The sequence below is a fragment of the Pseudophryne corroboree genome, chromosome 4, assembly GCF_028390025.1.
Source record: "Pseudophryne corroboree isolate aPseCor3 chromosome 4, aPseCor3.hap2, whole genome shotgun sequence".
NCBI classification, from domain to species: Eukaryota; Metazoa; Chordata; class Amphibia; order Anura; family Myobatrachidae; genus Pseudophryne; species Pseudophryne corroboree.
The window spans coordinates 490,761,353-490,778,418 of NC_086447.1; the positions used below are offsets into that span (position 1 = coordinate 490,761,353).

The following is a 17,066-nucleotide window of genomic DNA, read 5'->3' on the forward strand; positions in this document are numbered from 1 at the left end:
TGGTGGCACACATACTGTATGCACACTTGTGAGAATCTGACACTGCAAAAAAAAATAACAAAATGGTCCTCACATTGGAAGATAAGTACCGTATTTGCCGGCGTATAAGACGACTGGGCGTATAAGACGACCACCCAACATTTCCACTCAAAATATAGAGTTTGTTATATACTCTTTTTGCTGTTGCCATGATAGGGTTGATAGGGGTTTGACTGCTGGACATTTTGCTATGCTATACTGTACTGTACAATGGTGCAGTACTGTGGTCGGCTGTATACAAAGCCTGATTGGATTGGTCCCTGCCGTCTCCCTGTCACTAGCAGCTGTCTGGAATGCCCTGTAGTACCAGTACCAGTATTAAGCCCCCCTCACCTGCAGCTTCCCTGCAGTGCTGCCGCTGTCCCCCCTGCCTTAGCCGCTGCCCCCCCCCCTTCTTATGCATACCAACTCTCTTATACTGTAAGTGCTGCCGATGTCCGCCTGACACTGCTGAATGTCGGCTCCTGCTCAGTGACATGAGCCGGGTGCTGCACTGTAACAATACGTGCAGCACCCGGCTCCTGTCCCTGTGTAGGAGCCGGACGTCACACTGCTTCACCCGTACACTCACCGTACAGATAGAGGCAGCCAACATCATCTTCTCAACCACCATTGCTGAAAACGGGGGTCCGCCCGCGAGCCCACGCCCCCTTACGCCACTGTTTCGCGACTTCCCACGCCGGGCGACTTCCCGCCCGGCGTATAAGACGACACCCGGCGTATAAGACGACCCCCCTCTTGGAGGCAGGTTTTTCAGGGGGAAAAAGTCGTCTTATACGCCGGCAAATACGGTACATAAATTGTCCACTAGGTGTAGCAACGTCAGCATAGACAAAAGCTTCACAAGGAAGTCACCTAACAAAACATTTGGAATTCTCCACTTCAAATGAAGAATTTATTAAATCAAAGCAATATGTTTTTTTCTCAACAGTTATATAAGTTACATCAAATGTTTAAAGTCAGTTTTCACATGAATTTTCTTTACTTTAGAATACAGGCAAAATAGTACCGAACAACATGTACATAAAAAAAAAAAATACCTCAGCATTCAAATAAGGCAATCATAAAAAAAGAAAATAAAACAATATTATTCATAGGTCGTAGATTTCCAAACCATAAAGTGGACACATCATCTACATACAGTAGAGTCAGTCATATTGTTGGTACATAATTACCAATACCCAGTGATATCAGAGACATAAAATAGCTGCTTCCAATATATGTAGGTGATAGAGCCACTTCAATGGTTTGCCTCAGTGTATATACCAAACTTCAAGCAGTAGAATTTGTTAAGCTAGGCTTAATGTTATTAAAACATTACCAAATAAAATAAGTCCTACATTAGATACAGCTGCCCTTGGAATTTCAATTTCTGGTCGCCTTCATTAACGTAAAATTCACAAAGTGCACAAATATTATACATTAAAAAGAAAAAAATCTTGTTTTCTATTCTACAACTTGACAGCTGCCCAGTCTTAATACTTAGTGGCCTATTGAAACATCGTTACAGTCTTCCAGTAAGAGAATGGTAAGAAGTCACTGTAAAATGTCAAAGTTGCTAATTTTACTGTAAACTAAAAATAGAAAGAAAAAAAAAAAAAAAGTTTATTCTGGAGATGTAAATGAAAAGAGGTACAAAACACTAGAAATGACCAAACTTTTTCAAAGAACAAGCACCACAATTGACATCAGCATTCCAGTTTGTAGTATGTAACACGTTTCACTCCCACTCAACCTCATCAAACTCGGAATCGTCTTCCGAGTCGCTGTATTCCACAGCAATACGCCGGGACAGGATGGTGGCCACATCATTTTCAATCCGCTCATGCTTGGCTTCTTGTTCACGTTGTTCCTCCACTTTACGAAGCTGAATACCTGAAATAGTGGAGTAAAAAGAGTTTTATACAACAATTTAAAATTACCTAAATAAAGAGTCTATACAATGTTATGCAGCATTTTAGGCACAAGGATTTTTTTGGTTAATGACACTTCAAAGTGAGGTCATACTAGCAAGGGGCAGAAATTAGCAGGTTTCAACTGAACCGGGAAGTGCTGCTTGAGTGTACCTAAAAAAAATATTAATAAAAAATCACTATGACGAACTGGTTATTATTAGGGGAGGTAGATTTTGGAAACAAGTGACTGAATGGGAGTAACAAAAAAAAAAAAAAAAAAGAAGAATCAAGGTGCATTTAACATTAGAAAAGTAATACTGTCCATGCTTACAGTACCGACCTAAACTGTGTTCAACCGGCGGTAAGAGCAGAGTAACCTATGTTTTTTTTTATCCCAATGAAAACAGAAAAACTTGGGTTTGCTGAATAATTTTAGATTTTTGTTTAAACCTATAGTATGAACCATAACTTTTCAGTACACAAAGTACTTACATATGTAGCAATTGTATATTATTAATCACTTGGGTGTTATTTACAAAGAACAGGATTTCAAAACCCTGAGCTTCTGAACATGCTCGAAATTTAAAAAAAGCAATGATTTTACTAGTAAAACATGGCCTTTTTAAATTTCTGGAAACCTTTGATCACTTTAAATTGAAAATGGTATTGTCTTTCATCACAAGGAATACATTTTTATAAAACAAAACACACCATTGTTTATATAATTTAAGACTATACTCTATGAGTAATTCTAAAATGAATAATCATGGCCTTACTACAAACAAAGCTTTACCTTTGCGTATTGCTTCCAGCAGAACACTTCTAGCATCACTGATAACCGGGAGAGTTGATGGGTGTCTCTTAGGTTCCAAAGCAACTTGAGATGATGGGGATGGGGGTAGAAGAGGAGCATGAGATCCGGGCACAATGGAAGCAAGAGGATGCAGACCTGCAGGGACACGTGAGAGGGGTGGGACTGCCACAGGGGAAGACGGACGCATTCCAGGAGGAGGTAAAGGTGGTGGAGGAGGTGGCGGCGGAAGCCCCTGTGTCTCAGTTTGAGGAAGTGGGTGAACTGGCACAGTTTCACATACTTGAGCAGAACGCGATACTGGTGGGGAGGGCTGTACAAGGGGAGGTGCCACAGGAGGTGCAGCTGGGTGGAGTACTCCAGGTGCGATCTGGAGTGGAGCCGGTGCTGGTGGCACAACAGTAGTCTGCAAGTTAGCTGTAGGTGGTGGAGGTGGTGGAGGAATAGGAGGAGGAGGAGTATATGATATGGATGATCGTAGCGAAGAAGCAGAAAGAGCAGATGGAAGAGGAGGAGGAGGTGGGGGGAGAGGTGGTGGCGGTGGTGGAGATGGGCTCACAAACACTGGTGTTCTACCCAAGGCTGGAGACTGAGGACGATTTTCAGACAAACCTGGTGTGGCACTAGAAAGAAGTACAAAAGGGGCCTTATATTAAAGCAGGTATAAACATACTACTATGAATAACAGAAAAATCTAGCACATTAATATCACCATCACACACAGCCTTTAATGTAATGAAATTTTGGCTGTCACAAAACTTTAAAAGCTTATTGGAAAGAAGCCCTCTGCCTTTTTATTCCCTTTAAATTTGCCAATGTAGAGCATAACTGGTGTTCCTAATCAATGGAAAAGTGGTGCAAGAACCATCAGATCATAAATAGACATCTATGATAATAGAAATGAACTCTTATAAAAGTCACTCTCATGTTTAGTCTTAAGCCAGTGTGAAAGCTTGCTACGTTTTTTTGTTTTCCATCTTAACAGGTGACAGGAGCAGCAGAATCTATTCTTTAAATGGTATAATACTAACAAAGTGATCCAAACATTCAGTACCTGACAACAGGCAAGGATTTTCCATGTCCAGCTGCTTGCATTGGTGGAGGTGGTGGCGGTTCATGAGGTCTCACCAAAACTCTATCTTCAACCCTGTTCAGGAGATCATTCATCTGACTATAAGGTAATGCTGCAAGTGAGAAGGGTCCATCTGTGGTCTCGCCATATGCTTGTGGCCTAGAGACATAAATTAAGCAAAGTCATTAGTAGCAGCAATAATGCAGTGATTTAACTAAAACAAATTCCTACTTTGGCATATTTTATACCAAACAAAAATATCCATGTTTCCATGTATTCAATTTAATGTAGAATACAAACTTTTATTTTAATTAAATAGAACATGTCTGAAATGCTATGTACATACATAACAATGAAGAATATCATTGTGTTGTTAATTGCATAGTGTCTCAAATCAACATGTAGGAACCAAAGAGTGACGAATTAGGGATGTGTCACGAGGACACTTTCCCTTCCCAGCCGGCCACGCCCCATTTTCTGGATTACGCATGCAGGGTAGCCTGAGTGGTAACACACACATATATATATATATATATATATATATATACACAAATATATATATATATACACATACATACATATATATATATATATATATATATAAATATATATATATATATATATATAAACGAAAGTCCAACAATGTGGAGGTGCACTCGTCGATTTCAAGTAGTCTGCAACTTCATTTTGTTCACAACAACTTTATTTCAATCGATATTCGGCTCTTTAGGTCGACGTTTTGATCCTCATTCGAGGATCTTTATCAAGACAAGCTTCATTTTATACATAATATTTTCAAAGCATCATAAATTGATTATCAGAAAATCAATATGCCATGTTCAGACAGTAGCAATGCTGTACGGTTAGTCAGGCTTAATTCAAATAGGATTAGATATGTTTACTTAAACTCACAATCATGGAGCAGTTCAGACAACCTGGGAGATCACTGCAGTGAATGAAATCCTGACAACCTCTAAAGCCATTTTTTCAAGTTCGGGAGTGCCACAGTCTCTTGCTGTTTACTATCCATATTTCACTGAAGGCACCCACCAGATGTATTTTAGCTACGAGTGACGGTTCTACCTCGAGTTTGTATTCCTGGAGCTGCTTGCTCCATCACGGAACCGAGCACCACCAGCAAAGTTTTACACAGGCTGTGCTAGATACTTTTTGGAGTCATAACGTGCATAGCATCACAGTATGGATTCCAACACTGCGGAGATTGCAAACTCCAGCAATGTGGCCGGCACCAAATTTCCCTCGGGCTGCAAAGGTATGCCGATTACCAAGGGGTTTATACACAGCTTTACAGATGAGGAAGTGGAGAATATTCTGTTTAAGGATGAGTGGCCAAATAAAGACACACAGCAATCAACAGAGGAGGTCTGTGAACAATTAATCAAGCTGAAGAAACGTGAAATTGATTATCTCATGCATGGGATTTCATTAACGAAGTATTACAGACAACAAATGATACCCTGGGGATTTCGTGTACGCAATGCACCCACTATTGGCCGCTTTAATCCAGATTTCTGCCAGAAATGGATAGGGATTGTAAACAAATGCAGTCTGGATTTGATGCTCTTAGTCATCCAGGAATCCGAAAGAGAACTTGTGGCAGCACGGGAGAAAATTTCCAAGTTAGAAACTGAACATGCGATTACCCTGACGAGAGACTCTAGCACCGACTGCTATGCGTCGATCAAACAAAAGATTGAAATATATCAGAACAACCTGACAAAATTCAAAACAGAGAAATTTGAAACAGTTCAGAACGACTATGATTGTAACCGAGTGTATCACTGGCTAATGGGTGGGGAAAATCGACAAACACGCAATACCGGCACATACTCTAGGCCACAGGTTCTCAAACTCGGTCCTCAGGACCCCACACAGTGCATGTTTTGCAGGTCTCCTCACAGAATCGCAAGTGAAATAATTAGCTCCACCTGTGGACTTTTTATAATGTGTCAGTGAGTAATTAATGCACCTGTGCACTTGCTGGGTTACCTGCAAAACATGCACTGTGTGGGGTCCTGAGGACCGAGTTTGAGAACCACTGCTCTAGGCAAAGCTGGCATAGACGCAGAGAACAAAGGGGACGTGAGCTCCCCACATCCAACAGCGATAGCGAGTTTGTGATCCGCGATTCTGATGACCCTTTGGAAGGACCATCAGCCCCTTTAGGCCCCGCAGTTCAAACTTTACAACATTCCAGAACAAGCGTAAAGCCACCCGTTGCGGGGGTCAAAACGCGAGGCAAAAGAGAAGGCAAGTCTCGAAAAGCAAGGCCAAGAAAAACTGATTTACAATTTATCTTCTAGAACACTAACACCAGCCGAAGAGAGTATTAAATAAAGGCTTGTCCTTCGTCCCAACCAATATACACTGGGATCTGAATTGGAAAGTCGAGTTACATCAATTTTCCCGTAAGCTAAGACTGCAAGAATTTTTTCAGAATTCCGCTTCCCTTACACAGAATACCCCCAATCAGCGATTCCTGTCAAAAAGAAGCACCTCTACTTTTGATCCAGCGTCCTCCAACAACTCCATTAAAACATTTACGCGCATGATGGATGATTCAGTGAATAAATATGTCCACGCACGACCCATGCAACACTACAACCTCAGCCGCCAGGAACATTCAGCCTTACAGCAGCTGTCCTCCTATCGTGATATTATAGTGCGCCCTGCCGACAAGGGGGGCGCCATAGTTATACAGAACTTAGAAGATTATATGGCTAAAATTGAACGGCAATTTGCCGATGAGGAGGTATATCAAAAATTACCGGGGGACCCCACAACACAGTATCAATTAGAATTACAGGAGATCCTACAGGAAGCATCAACACGAGGCTTGCTGGATAGTAAAATCTTTAAAGCTCTTCAACAACCCTTTCCAGTGAGCCCCATCCTGTACAGTGTCTCCAAAATTCATAAGAATGCAACCCATCCACCGGGACGACCCATAATCTCGGCTCGAGATTCATTGTACAGACCAATTTCTTTATACCTAGATTGCATTCTTCAACCACACGTAATTAAACAAGCAACACTAATTAAGGACACCACGTGCTTTTTAAAACGGCTATCAAGCATTAAAGAGATTCCACAAGGTAGCATTTTGTGTACACTGGATATCAACAGCCTGTTCACTTCCATCCCCCATCCAAAAGGATTGGCGGCAGTCAGGCGGTTCTACGAGTCCCAATCCATCACTGACTTGGACATTGAGGTATTTATGAAGCTTCTGGAACGCACACTTTCCAGGAACTACTTTATCTATAACGGCCAGTTCTACCGGCAGCTGTCTGGTTGCGCCATGGGCAGTAACGTGGCACCCAGCTACGCGAAAATTTTCATGTTCCAGGAAGAAACAGAAATGTTCTTTACCGACGCGGATTACACACAGCACATTCGATGCTACATGCGTTACATTGACGACCTGTTCATCCTCTGGACAGGTAGTGAGGAGTTGTTAATACGCATGATTGGGGGGGATCAATAACCGGAATTCCACCATCAAAGTTACTCACCAATACAGTTACAGCTCAATTCACTACTTGGATGTTTTGGTCTTAATTGGCCTGAATAAGTTACATACAGAAGTGTACTCTAAACCGACAGACAAAAATACGCTCCTGCTGGCATCAAGTCATGACCCTAAACCTCTCAAACGTGGGTTACCTAAATCCCAAATGATGAGGGTGGCAAGAATTGCGGACAATCCTGCCACCGCAGCTACAGGCATCGATAACATCATAGACAGGTTTGTAGCACGGGGCTATAACTTTAACTTGTTGAGACAACAGAAGCAGGAAGTTCTGTCCATTGGCCGTGACCAACTACTTCCGCCGAAAGAACGTAAAAGAGAGGAAACAATAACGTGGAAAATGGCCTTTACAACGTCAAGCCAAGTGGTACAAAGAGCGAGCCGAGCACTATGGCCGATAGTGGCATCGGATAAAGATCTACAGTGCTTCAAACAAAAGCGCCCCATGGCTTGTTACACCAGGGGTAGAAATATACGAGATATGGTCGTACATACTGACATTACAGGATTTAAGAAAACACAAGGGGAATCCCATTTTCTTACCAGACCGGCTGGATGCTATAGGTGCCCTCGTTGCACTACGTGTTCCCATATGATCACGGGAAGTGCATTTAAACATCCACATTCGGCTCGTGTCTTTTCCATAAAATATGCTTTATCCTGTTTGTCAACACACGTCATATACATCATTATATGCCCATGTAATTTATATTACGTGGGCAAAACCACTCGCACTGTTCCCGAACGCATGGCTCTCCATCGCTCTTCAATCAACAAAGCCCTTAAGACTAAGGTGGCCGAACAACCCGTGGCACGACACTTCATACAGGCAGGCCACACATTAGCTCAGTTTAAACATATTCTTATTGACCACATCCCAGTGGCGTTAAGGGGTGGGGACCGTGATGGAAAATTGCTTAGATGCGAAAGCAGGTGGATCCATATCCTCAATACAGTGTTCCCATGTGGCACGAATGAACGTCTCAACTGGACTGTGTTTGGAGAACGCTGAACATTGGTTTAATGACTCTACTAGGCATACGCTATGTGTCTGTACCCCCGCAAGTTATTTATATTTAACCCACTGTCTTCTTTGACTTGGGGTTTGGACATGTGACCTAATACATGTCATAAGTATCAACATAGGGACAGATACATATATCTAAACAAGAAGAATGCAAAGTGTATCATCGATTGGTGCTTCCTTTTCTCTCTCTCTTTCTCCTTTTTCTTTCTTCTTTTCTTTCCCCTTTCTTGTTTTTTCCCCTCTTGCTCCCTTCCTCTTTCTTTTTCCATCCTCTTTCCTTTTTCTCCCTTTCTCTTTCTTTTCCTGTTTTTCCAATGTTTTTTCCAATGCTTCTTCTCTCTTCTCTCTTTTTTCTCTTCTTCTTTCTCTTTTTTCTTTTCTCCTTCACTTCATTCTAGTTCTTTCCCTATTTTTCTTCGCTCCGTTCCTCTTCCTTCTTTTTTTTCCGCAGCAGTTCCCACTTTTCTATTCCTCTTGTTATCCCTTCTTTCTATCTCCTTTTATCTCCTTTTTTTATTTCTCACTCGTCCAGCATCTGGTTCTTATTCCTTTTTCCTTATATCTGCCCCTCATCTCTTTTACAAATTGTGTCCTGTGCCAGGATTGCCATTAGTTTTCTCTCTCAGACCTGTGTGTCACAACTGAGGGCCTGAGCTGACGGGAGGCAGCCTCAGTTGTAGGGGCTGAGATGTACCGGAACCTGGGAGGTTGTATCAGACCCCTGGACATGTAAGTAACATGAATAATAACTGCCCGAAGGCGTGACCACGACAACTTGGATAAAAGTCAATGATGTTTATTATGACAACTCCGCAACACAGCAGCAGTAAAAGAAAACGTAAAAGTCAGCAAAGAATAAATACAGTTCCTGGGTACTACAGGATGGCAGGAGCCACAGGGCACTGGTAGTGTGAGATAGTTCTTATGATCTTCTAGATGGAAAGTCCTTACCAGGCCCGACTGTAGCAATGGAGATAACCCAGGATTGTGCCAGCTGGTGTTCCAGGAAAAGCTGGGTTGCTGAAGATAAAACAGCTGCTGTGGATACTGGCTGGAACCAGACTGTTGTTAGCACGGAGTGGATACTGGCTGGAACCAGTTAAATAATAAATGAACTTGGGAGCGATGAAATATGAACTGAAATGTAGAACTTGAGAGCGGAGAAATAATAATACCGGTGGAGAGTGGTAAAGTGTAGAAAGGACACCGGCCCTTTAAGGGAAGCTGTACTCTGCTGGAAGCTGAGCTGGAAGCAGGTAATGTTGTAGCTGGAAACAGATGAATCCACAATGGATTGGAGAGTCAGGCTACACCGCAGGTGGAATGCTGGTGCGGGTCTCTATGGTGGAAGTCTTGAGACAGGAGCTGGAACCTGGAAGACAATCACAGGAGAGAGACAAACAGGAACTAGGTTTGACAACCAAGGCACTGACGCCTTCCTTGCTCAGGCACAGTGTATTTATACCTGCAGCAAGGAAGGGATTGGCTAGGCAATTATGCAGATTATCAATACTGAGAACAGATTGGTGGAAATGATCAGCTGACAGAATCCAAGATGGCTGCGCCCATGCAGACACTTGGAGGGAAGTTTGGTTTGTAATCCATGTGGTAATGAAAACAGTAATGGCGGCGCCGGCCACCGGAGACAGGAGGCGCCAGGCTGACAGATGCACATCCAACCACGCGGACACAGCGGAGGCCGCGGCTGACGTAATCGCCACTCAGACACTCTGCATGCAGAAGTTCAGGGACGGCGGCGGAGGCCGCGGGAGACGCCATGCCAGGTGTAATATGGCGTTTACTGTGACAGCGTCCCAGAGTGACAGGAGAGGATACAGGAATGTACACATCAGGATAACAGATGGGATCCGGTCCTGGAGCGCTGAGCCAGCCTTAGGAGGCATCTGATGGGTAAGAAATGGCGTCCAGATACCCGGATCGTGACAGCACCCCCCCCTTTAGGAGTGGCCCCAGGACACTTCTTTGGTTTTTGAGGAAACTTGGAATGGAATCTCCGGACCAAGGCAGGAGCATGGACATCAGAAGCATTGGTCCATGAACGTTCCTCAGGACCATAACCCTTCCAGTCAATAAGATATTGTAGTTGACCGTAACGGTGACGTGAGTCCAGGATCTTGGCCACTTCATACTCAACGCCTCGTTGAGTTTGGACTTTCGGAGTTGGAGGAAGTGAGGAATGAAACCGATTCAAGATCAGCGGTTTCAACAGGGAAACATGGAATGTCCTGGGTATTTTTAAGAAGGGAGGCAACTGGAGTCTGTAAGCAACAGGATTGATGACTTGTTCAATCTTGAAAGGACCGATATAGCGAGGTGCAAACTTCATACTGGGAACTCTTAACCTCAAATTCTTCGTGGATAACCATACCCGATCACCCACCTTGAGAGCAGGAACTGCTCGACGCTTCTTATCCGCAAACTTCTTGTACCTGAACGATGCCTTGAGCAGAGCTGATCGTACGCTCTTCCAGATATTGGCAAACTGATGCAAGGTGATATCCACTGCGGGAACAGAAGTTGCTGGAAGCGGTTGGAACTCAGGGACTTTAGGGTGGAATCCAAAGTTAGTGAAGAATGGTGTTGAAGCAGATGAAGAATGATACTGGTTGTTATGACAGAACTCGGCCCAGGGAAGTAATTGAACCCAGTCATCTTGAGAGGAGGACACATAGATGCGGAGGAAGGCCTCCAAGTCCTGATTCACCCTCTCGGTTTGACCATTGGTCTGAGGATGGTAAGCCGTGGAAAACTTTAGCTTGACTTGGAGGACTTGACATAAACTTCGCCAGAATTTGGCTGTGAATTGAACTCCTCGATCTGAGATAATTTCTTAAGGAAGACCGTGGAGTCGGAAGATCTCTTGTATGAATACTTGAGCCAACTTGGAAGCTGACGGAAGACCGGTGAGAGGAATGAAGTGTGCCATCTTGGTGAACCGGTCAACTACCACCCAGATGGTATTGAACTTGTTGCACATGGGTAAGTCTGTAATGAAATCCATCGACAAGTGGGTCCATGGTCGACGGGGAACGGATAGTGGAACCAGTTGCCCCGCAGGCGACTGGCGGGATACTTTATGTTGGGCACACTTTGGGCAAGATGCAATAAACTCCAAGACGTCCTTTTTCAGAGTTGGCCACCAATAGGACCTAGAGATAAACTCCAGGGTTTTTTGGATACCTGTATGTCCGGCAAAACGGGAAGCATGGGCCCAATGCATGAGCTTCTTCCTTAGCATCGGCTTCACAAAACTTTTCCCTGATGGGGGCGTAGAGTCCATCCCTACCGTGGAGAATGCCAACGGATTTATAATAGGATGCTTGTCTGAAGACTCTGACTCATTTTCTTGCTCCCATGAGCGGGAAAGGGCATCGGCCTTGCGATTCTGAGAGCCCGGACAGAACTGGAGTTTAAAGTCGAACCTGGAAAAGAAAAGTGCCCATCTGGCCTGACGAGGGTTGAGACATTGTGCGCCCTTCAGGTATAAAAGGTTCTTGTGGTCTGTAAGTATGGTGATTGAATGAGAGGCTCCCTCCAACAGATACCTCCACTCTTCTAGAGCGAGCTTGATGGCTAGCAACTCCTGGTCGCCAATGGCATAGTTGCGCTCAGCTGGGGAGAACTTCCGGGAGAAGAAACTGCAAGGGTGTAAATGGCCATCTTTAGCCCTCTGAGATAACACCGCTCCTACTCCAACGGAGGAGGCATCCACCTCTAAGATGAAAGGAGAGTCGATGTCAGGCTGTTTCAGAACAGGCGCAGAGATGAACCTTTGTTTTAAAAGATGAAATGCTTGCATGGCTTCTTCAGACCACTTGGACGGGTTAGCACCCTTCTTAGTGAAAGCAGTAATAGGCGCCACAATGGTGGAAAAGTCTCGTATAAACTTTCGGTAACAGTTGGCGAACCCTAAGAACCTCTGGACCCCTTTGAGGGTTAAGGGTACCGGCCAATTTTGGATTGCTTGTAGTTTCTCAGGATCCATCTCTAGTCCGGAACCGGACACAATGTACCCTAGAAACGGAATGGACTTGACTTCAAAGACGCATTTTTCTAATTTGCAATAGAGATGATTGACACGGAGACGGGACAGAACCTCTTTAACCCAAAAACGATGTTCCTCTAAATCGTTGGCAAAAATGAGGATATCGTCTAGATAGACCACGACATGACGGTATAGAATGTCTCTGAAGATCTCATTGACAAAATGCTGGAAGACAGCTGGAGCATTGCTCAATCCGAAGGGCATGACGAGGTACTCATAATGTCCGTCACGGGTGTTAAAGGCGGTCTTCCACTCGTCACCCTCACGGATCCGGATGAGATTGTATGCACCTCGCAAGTCCAGCTTTGTAAAGATGGTAGCTCCGCTAACTCTGTCAAAGAGCTCAGTAATCAGGGGTAAAGGATAACGGTTCTTGATGGTAATGTCGTTCAAACCTCTGTAGTCGATGCACGGCCGCAGACCACCATCTTTCTTTTTTACAAAAAAGAAGCCTGCGCCGGCTGGAGAAGAAGAAGGTCGAATGAACCCCTTTGCTAGGTTCTCTTTAATATATTCCTCCATAGAATGCGTCTCAGGCAGAGACAACGGATAAGTTCGGCCTCGAGGTGGAACCTTCCCTGGAACGAGATCAATCGGACAGTCCCATTCTCTATGAGGAGGAAGGATATCAGCAGAAGCTTTACTGAACACATCCGTGAAATCTTGATATGGAGGAGGTGGAACATCAGACGACCTGGGGGAGGAAGAACAGACAGGCAATACTTTAAACAAACATGTCTCAGCACAGGAGGAACCCCATGCCAGGATTTGCGTAGTCGTCCAATCAATTGTAGGATTGTGAAGACGGAGCCATGGAAGGCCCAGGACCACAGGATGTGTGGCTCTTGGAATCACTAAAAAAGAAATAAGTTCGGAATGAAGAACTCCCACTCTCAGACGAACTGGTAGAGTCCTTAAAGAAATAACTGCATCAAAAATTTTGCTGCCATCCACGGCAGTTAAAGAAATGGACGAAGGAAGTCTCTCGATGGGTAGGGACCACCGTTTAACATAGGCTTCGGTAATAAAGTTCCCAGCTGCTCCGGAATCAAGGAGGGCAATGACGTTCCGATAACGTTGAGCAACTTGAAGCGAGACTGGGAGATTACAATCTTGAGGAGATGGAAAGGAGATCATTACTCCTAGCCGGCCCTCTCCTTGGCGAGCTAGGATTTGGAGTTTCCCGGACGTTTGGGACAGGCATTAATGGTGTGAGACGGAGCTGCACAATAGAGACAGAGAAACTCGGAGAGACGTCTTCGGCGCTCAGCAGGAGTTAAACGGGAACGGCCAAGTTGCATGGGCTCATCTTTAGATGGTGACAGTTGACGAGGAGGAGGAGCAGAAGATTTTGGAGCAGATGATCTTCCACGCTCAGTTGCTCTCTCTCTGAAACGTAAATCAACTTTCGTGCAGAGTGAGATTAGCTCATCTAACTTAGAAGGTAAGTCTCTGGTAGCTAACTCATCTTTAATACGCTCAGATAAGCCATGCCAGAATGCAGCATACAGGGCCTCGTCGTTCCATGCCAGTTCGGATGCCAGGATCTGGAACTGTATCAGATATTGTCCTACAGTACGTGACCCCTGGCGTAAACGGAGAATCTTGGATGAAGCTGAGGTTACCCGGCCTGGCTCATCGAAGATGCGCCTGAATGTTGACACGAAGGCAGTGTAGGAAGATAGCAGGGTGTCGGACCTCTCCCATAACGGTGATGCCCAATCAAGGGCTGAGCCACTGAGAAGAGAAATAATGTAGGCAATTTTTGTACGGTCACTGGGAAAATTGCCAGGTTGTAGCTCAAACTGAATCTCACACTGGTTGAGAAATCCCCTGCAGAATCTTGGAGATCCGTCAAATTTTGCTGGCGTTGGAAGATGAAGACGTGGAGCAGAAATGGGTAAGGAGGGTGGGGTTATAGCTGGAGTCACTGTGGTTGACGCACCAGACGCGCCTGATCCACGGAGAGTTGTCTGAATCCCATCCAGCCGAGTAGAGAGATCCTGGAGACAGCGGATGATGTGGCCCTGTGCAGCCTCCTGATGTTCTAGTCGGGCTGCCAGTTCTTGCATCGGCCTGGCCGCTTGATCCTGGTCTCCGGCTGGATTCATTAGGTCAGTGCTTACTGTCACAACTGAGGGCCTGAGCGGACGGGAGGCAGCCTCAGTTGTAGGGGCTGAGATGTACCGGAACCTGGGAGGTTGTATCAGACCCCTGGACATGTAAGTAACATGAATAATAACTGCCCGAAGGCGTGACCACGACAACTTGGATAAAAGTCAATGATGTTTATTATGACAACTCCGCAACACAGCAGCAGTAAAAGAAAACGTAAAAGTCAGCAAAGAATAAATACAGTTCCTGGGTACTACAGGATGGCAGGAGCCACAGGGCACTGGTAGTGTGAGATAGTTCTTATGATCTTCTAGATGGAAAGTCCTTACCAGGCCCGACTGTAGCAATGGAGATAACCCAGGATTGTGCCAGCTGGTGTTCCAGGAAAAGCTGGGTTGCTGAAGATAAAACAGCTGCTGTGGATACTGGCTGGAACCAGACTGTTGTTAGCACGGAGTGGATACTGGCTGGAACCAGTTAAATAATAAATGAACTTGGGAGCGATGAAATATGAACTGAAATGTAGAACTTGAGAGCGGAGAAATAATAATACCGGTGGAGAGTGGTAAAGTGTAGAAAGGACACCGGCCCTTTAAGGGAAGCTGTACTCTGCTGGAAGCTGAGCTGGAAGCAGGTAATGTTGTAGCTGGAAACAGATGAATCCACAATGGATTGGAGAGTCAGGCTACACCGCAGGTGGAATGCTGGTGCGGGTCTCTATAATGGAAGTCTTGAGACAGGAGCTGGAACCTGGAAGACAATCACAGGAGAGAGACAAACAGGAACTAGGTTTGACAACCAAAGCACTGACGCCGTCCTTGCTCAGGCACAGTGTATTTATACCTGCAGCAAGGAAGGGATTGGCTAGGCAATTATGCAGATTATCAATACTGAGAACAGATTGGTGGAAATGATCAGCTGACAGAATCCAAGATGGCTGCGCCCATGCAGACACTTGGAGGGAAGTTTGGTTTGTAATCCATGTGGTAATGAAAACAGTAATGGCGGCGCCGGCCACCGGAGACAGGAGGCGCCAGGCTGACAGATGCACATCCAACCACGCGGACACAGCGGAGGCCGCGGCTGACGTAATCGCCACTCAGACACTCTGCATGCAGAAGTTCAGGGACGGCGGCGGAGGCCGCGGGAGACGCCATGCCAGGTGTAATATGGCGTTTACTGTGACAGCGTCCCAGAGTGACAGGAGAGGATACAGGAATGTACACATCAGGATAACAGATGGGATCCGGTCCTGGAGCGCTGAGCCAGCCTTAGGAGGCATCTGATGGGTAAGAAATGGCGTCCAGATACCCGGATCGTGACACTGTGATTTAGTGCAGGTGGCATTCACCTGTTTTTAGGATTATCCCATTGAGTCCCTTTAAAATCAGTGGGCCCTGCTGTATGTCAATGTTTGTGGTCATTCGTTTTCTGTTATTTGTTATCTTTTCACACCTCTAATGTGATGCCTGTATTCCCACACAGCTTGCCCCGTGGAGGGCCGGGGAGATTACTCAGCGGCAACGCGCCGGCACCATGGCAACCTGACAGCGATGCTGCAGTGTGGTTGGCTAGGTAACCAGGACGGAAGCCGGCTGACGTCACCGGAAGTGACGCTCCGCCACCAGTTGCAGACGGAAGCGCCCGCCGGGCCCGGCTCTCCCGCGGCAAGAGGACTCCCACCTATTTAGGTAAGATGTCTCTGTGTGTTCTTGTTTATTACAACTTTGTAATTTCAGTTATGCCTGCCTTGACAACGGTGCTTGTGGCACCGAAACGTTGGCTGCTATAGGCATGTGAGCATTTTTTGATGTGAACCAGTAAATCATTTTTTCAAGTTCGGGAGTGCCACAGTCTCATGCTGTTTACTATATATTTACATACACAGAAAATGTTGGCAATGACACAGAAGTGTGACCACTATCACACTTCTGTGTCATTGCTTCGTTATTTTCGTCTGGAGTGCCAACATTTTCTGTATCTATATACTACACCTTGCAAGGTGGCAGTGGGGCACCCGACAAGCTGCTTTACCTGTATCTGTGAGTGCCAGACAGCACAAATCTGACAGGGGTTTAGAACTGCAGGACTGTGGCTGGAGAGATCCAGGCCAGGTGTTGCTGTTGGCCAGGGTTGAGAAGGAGCTAATTGCAGGTGCTTGTCGGTTTGTGCTAAAAGGGTTTAAGCCACAAAAAGCAATGTTCCTGATGGTGGACAAGCTGCCCAGGTGATAGGCCAGGGGGTGGTTACTGTTAGGTGTCCTGGACCTAGGGGTCCACTGGAGAACTTGTGTTTGTGCACTGTGAAGATACTGTGAACTCTGCATTGCTGTACTTGACCTGTGAATCCTGCACCTTCTTGTGTAACTGTCTGTGGTCGAAAAACAGTGAATTATACTTACGATAATTCCATTTCTTTGAAGTACTTCATGGCAGCCCTTACTATAGGTTAACACCCCATTCTCCCAATCTAGACAGGATGTGTTTTT

General features: G+C 45.2%; 1 protein-coding gene across 3 annotated transcripts in view; it reads right to left on the reverse strand.

Moving 5' to 3' along the window:
* Positions 1-905: 905 nt before the first annotated feature.
* WASF1 (WASP family member 1) overlaps positions 906-17,066 on the reverse strand; it is a 297,726-nt gene continuing 281,565 nt past the window's right edge. For all 3 annotated transcript variants that reach the window (XM_063917125.1, XM_063917124.1, XM_063917126.1), the window contains exons 7-9: positions 3,800-3,976; positions 2,728-3,368; positions 906-1,914 (exon numbers count right to left, since the gene is read on the reverse strand). In XM_063917125.1, the coding sequence (XP_063773195.1) occupies positions 1,760-1,914; positions 2,728-3,368; positions 3,800-3,976 (973 nt within the window). In that variant the 3' untranslated portion in view covers positions 906-1,759. The remainder of the gene's footprint in view (positions 1,915-2,727; positions 3,369-3,799; positions 3,977-17,066) is intronic.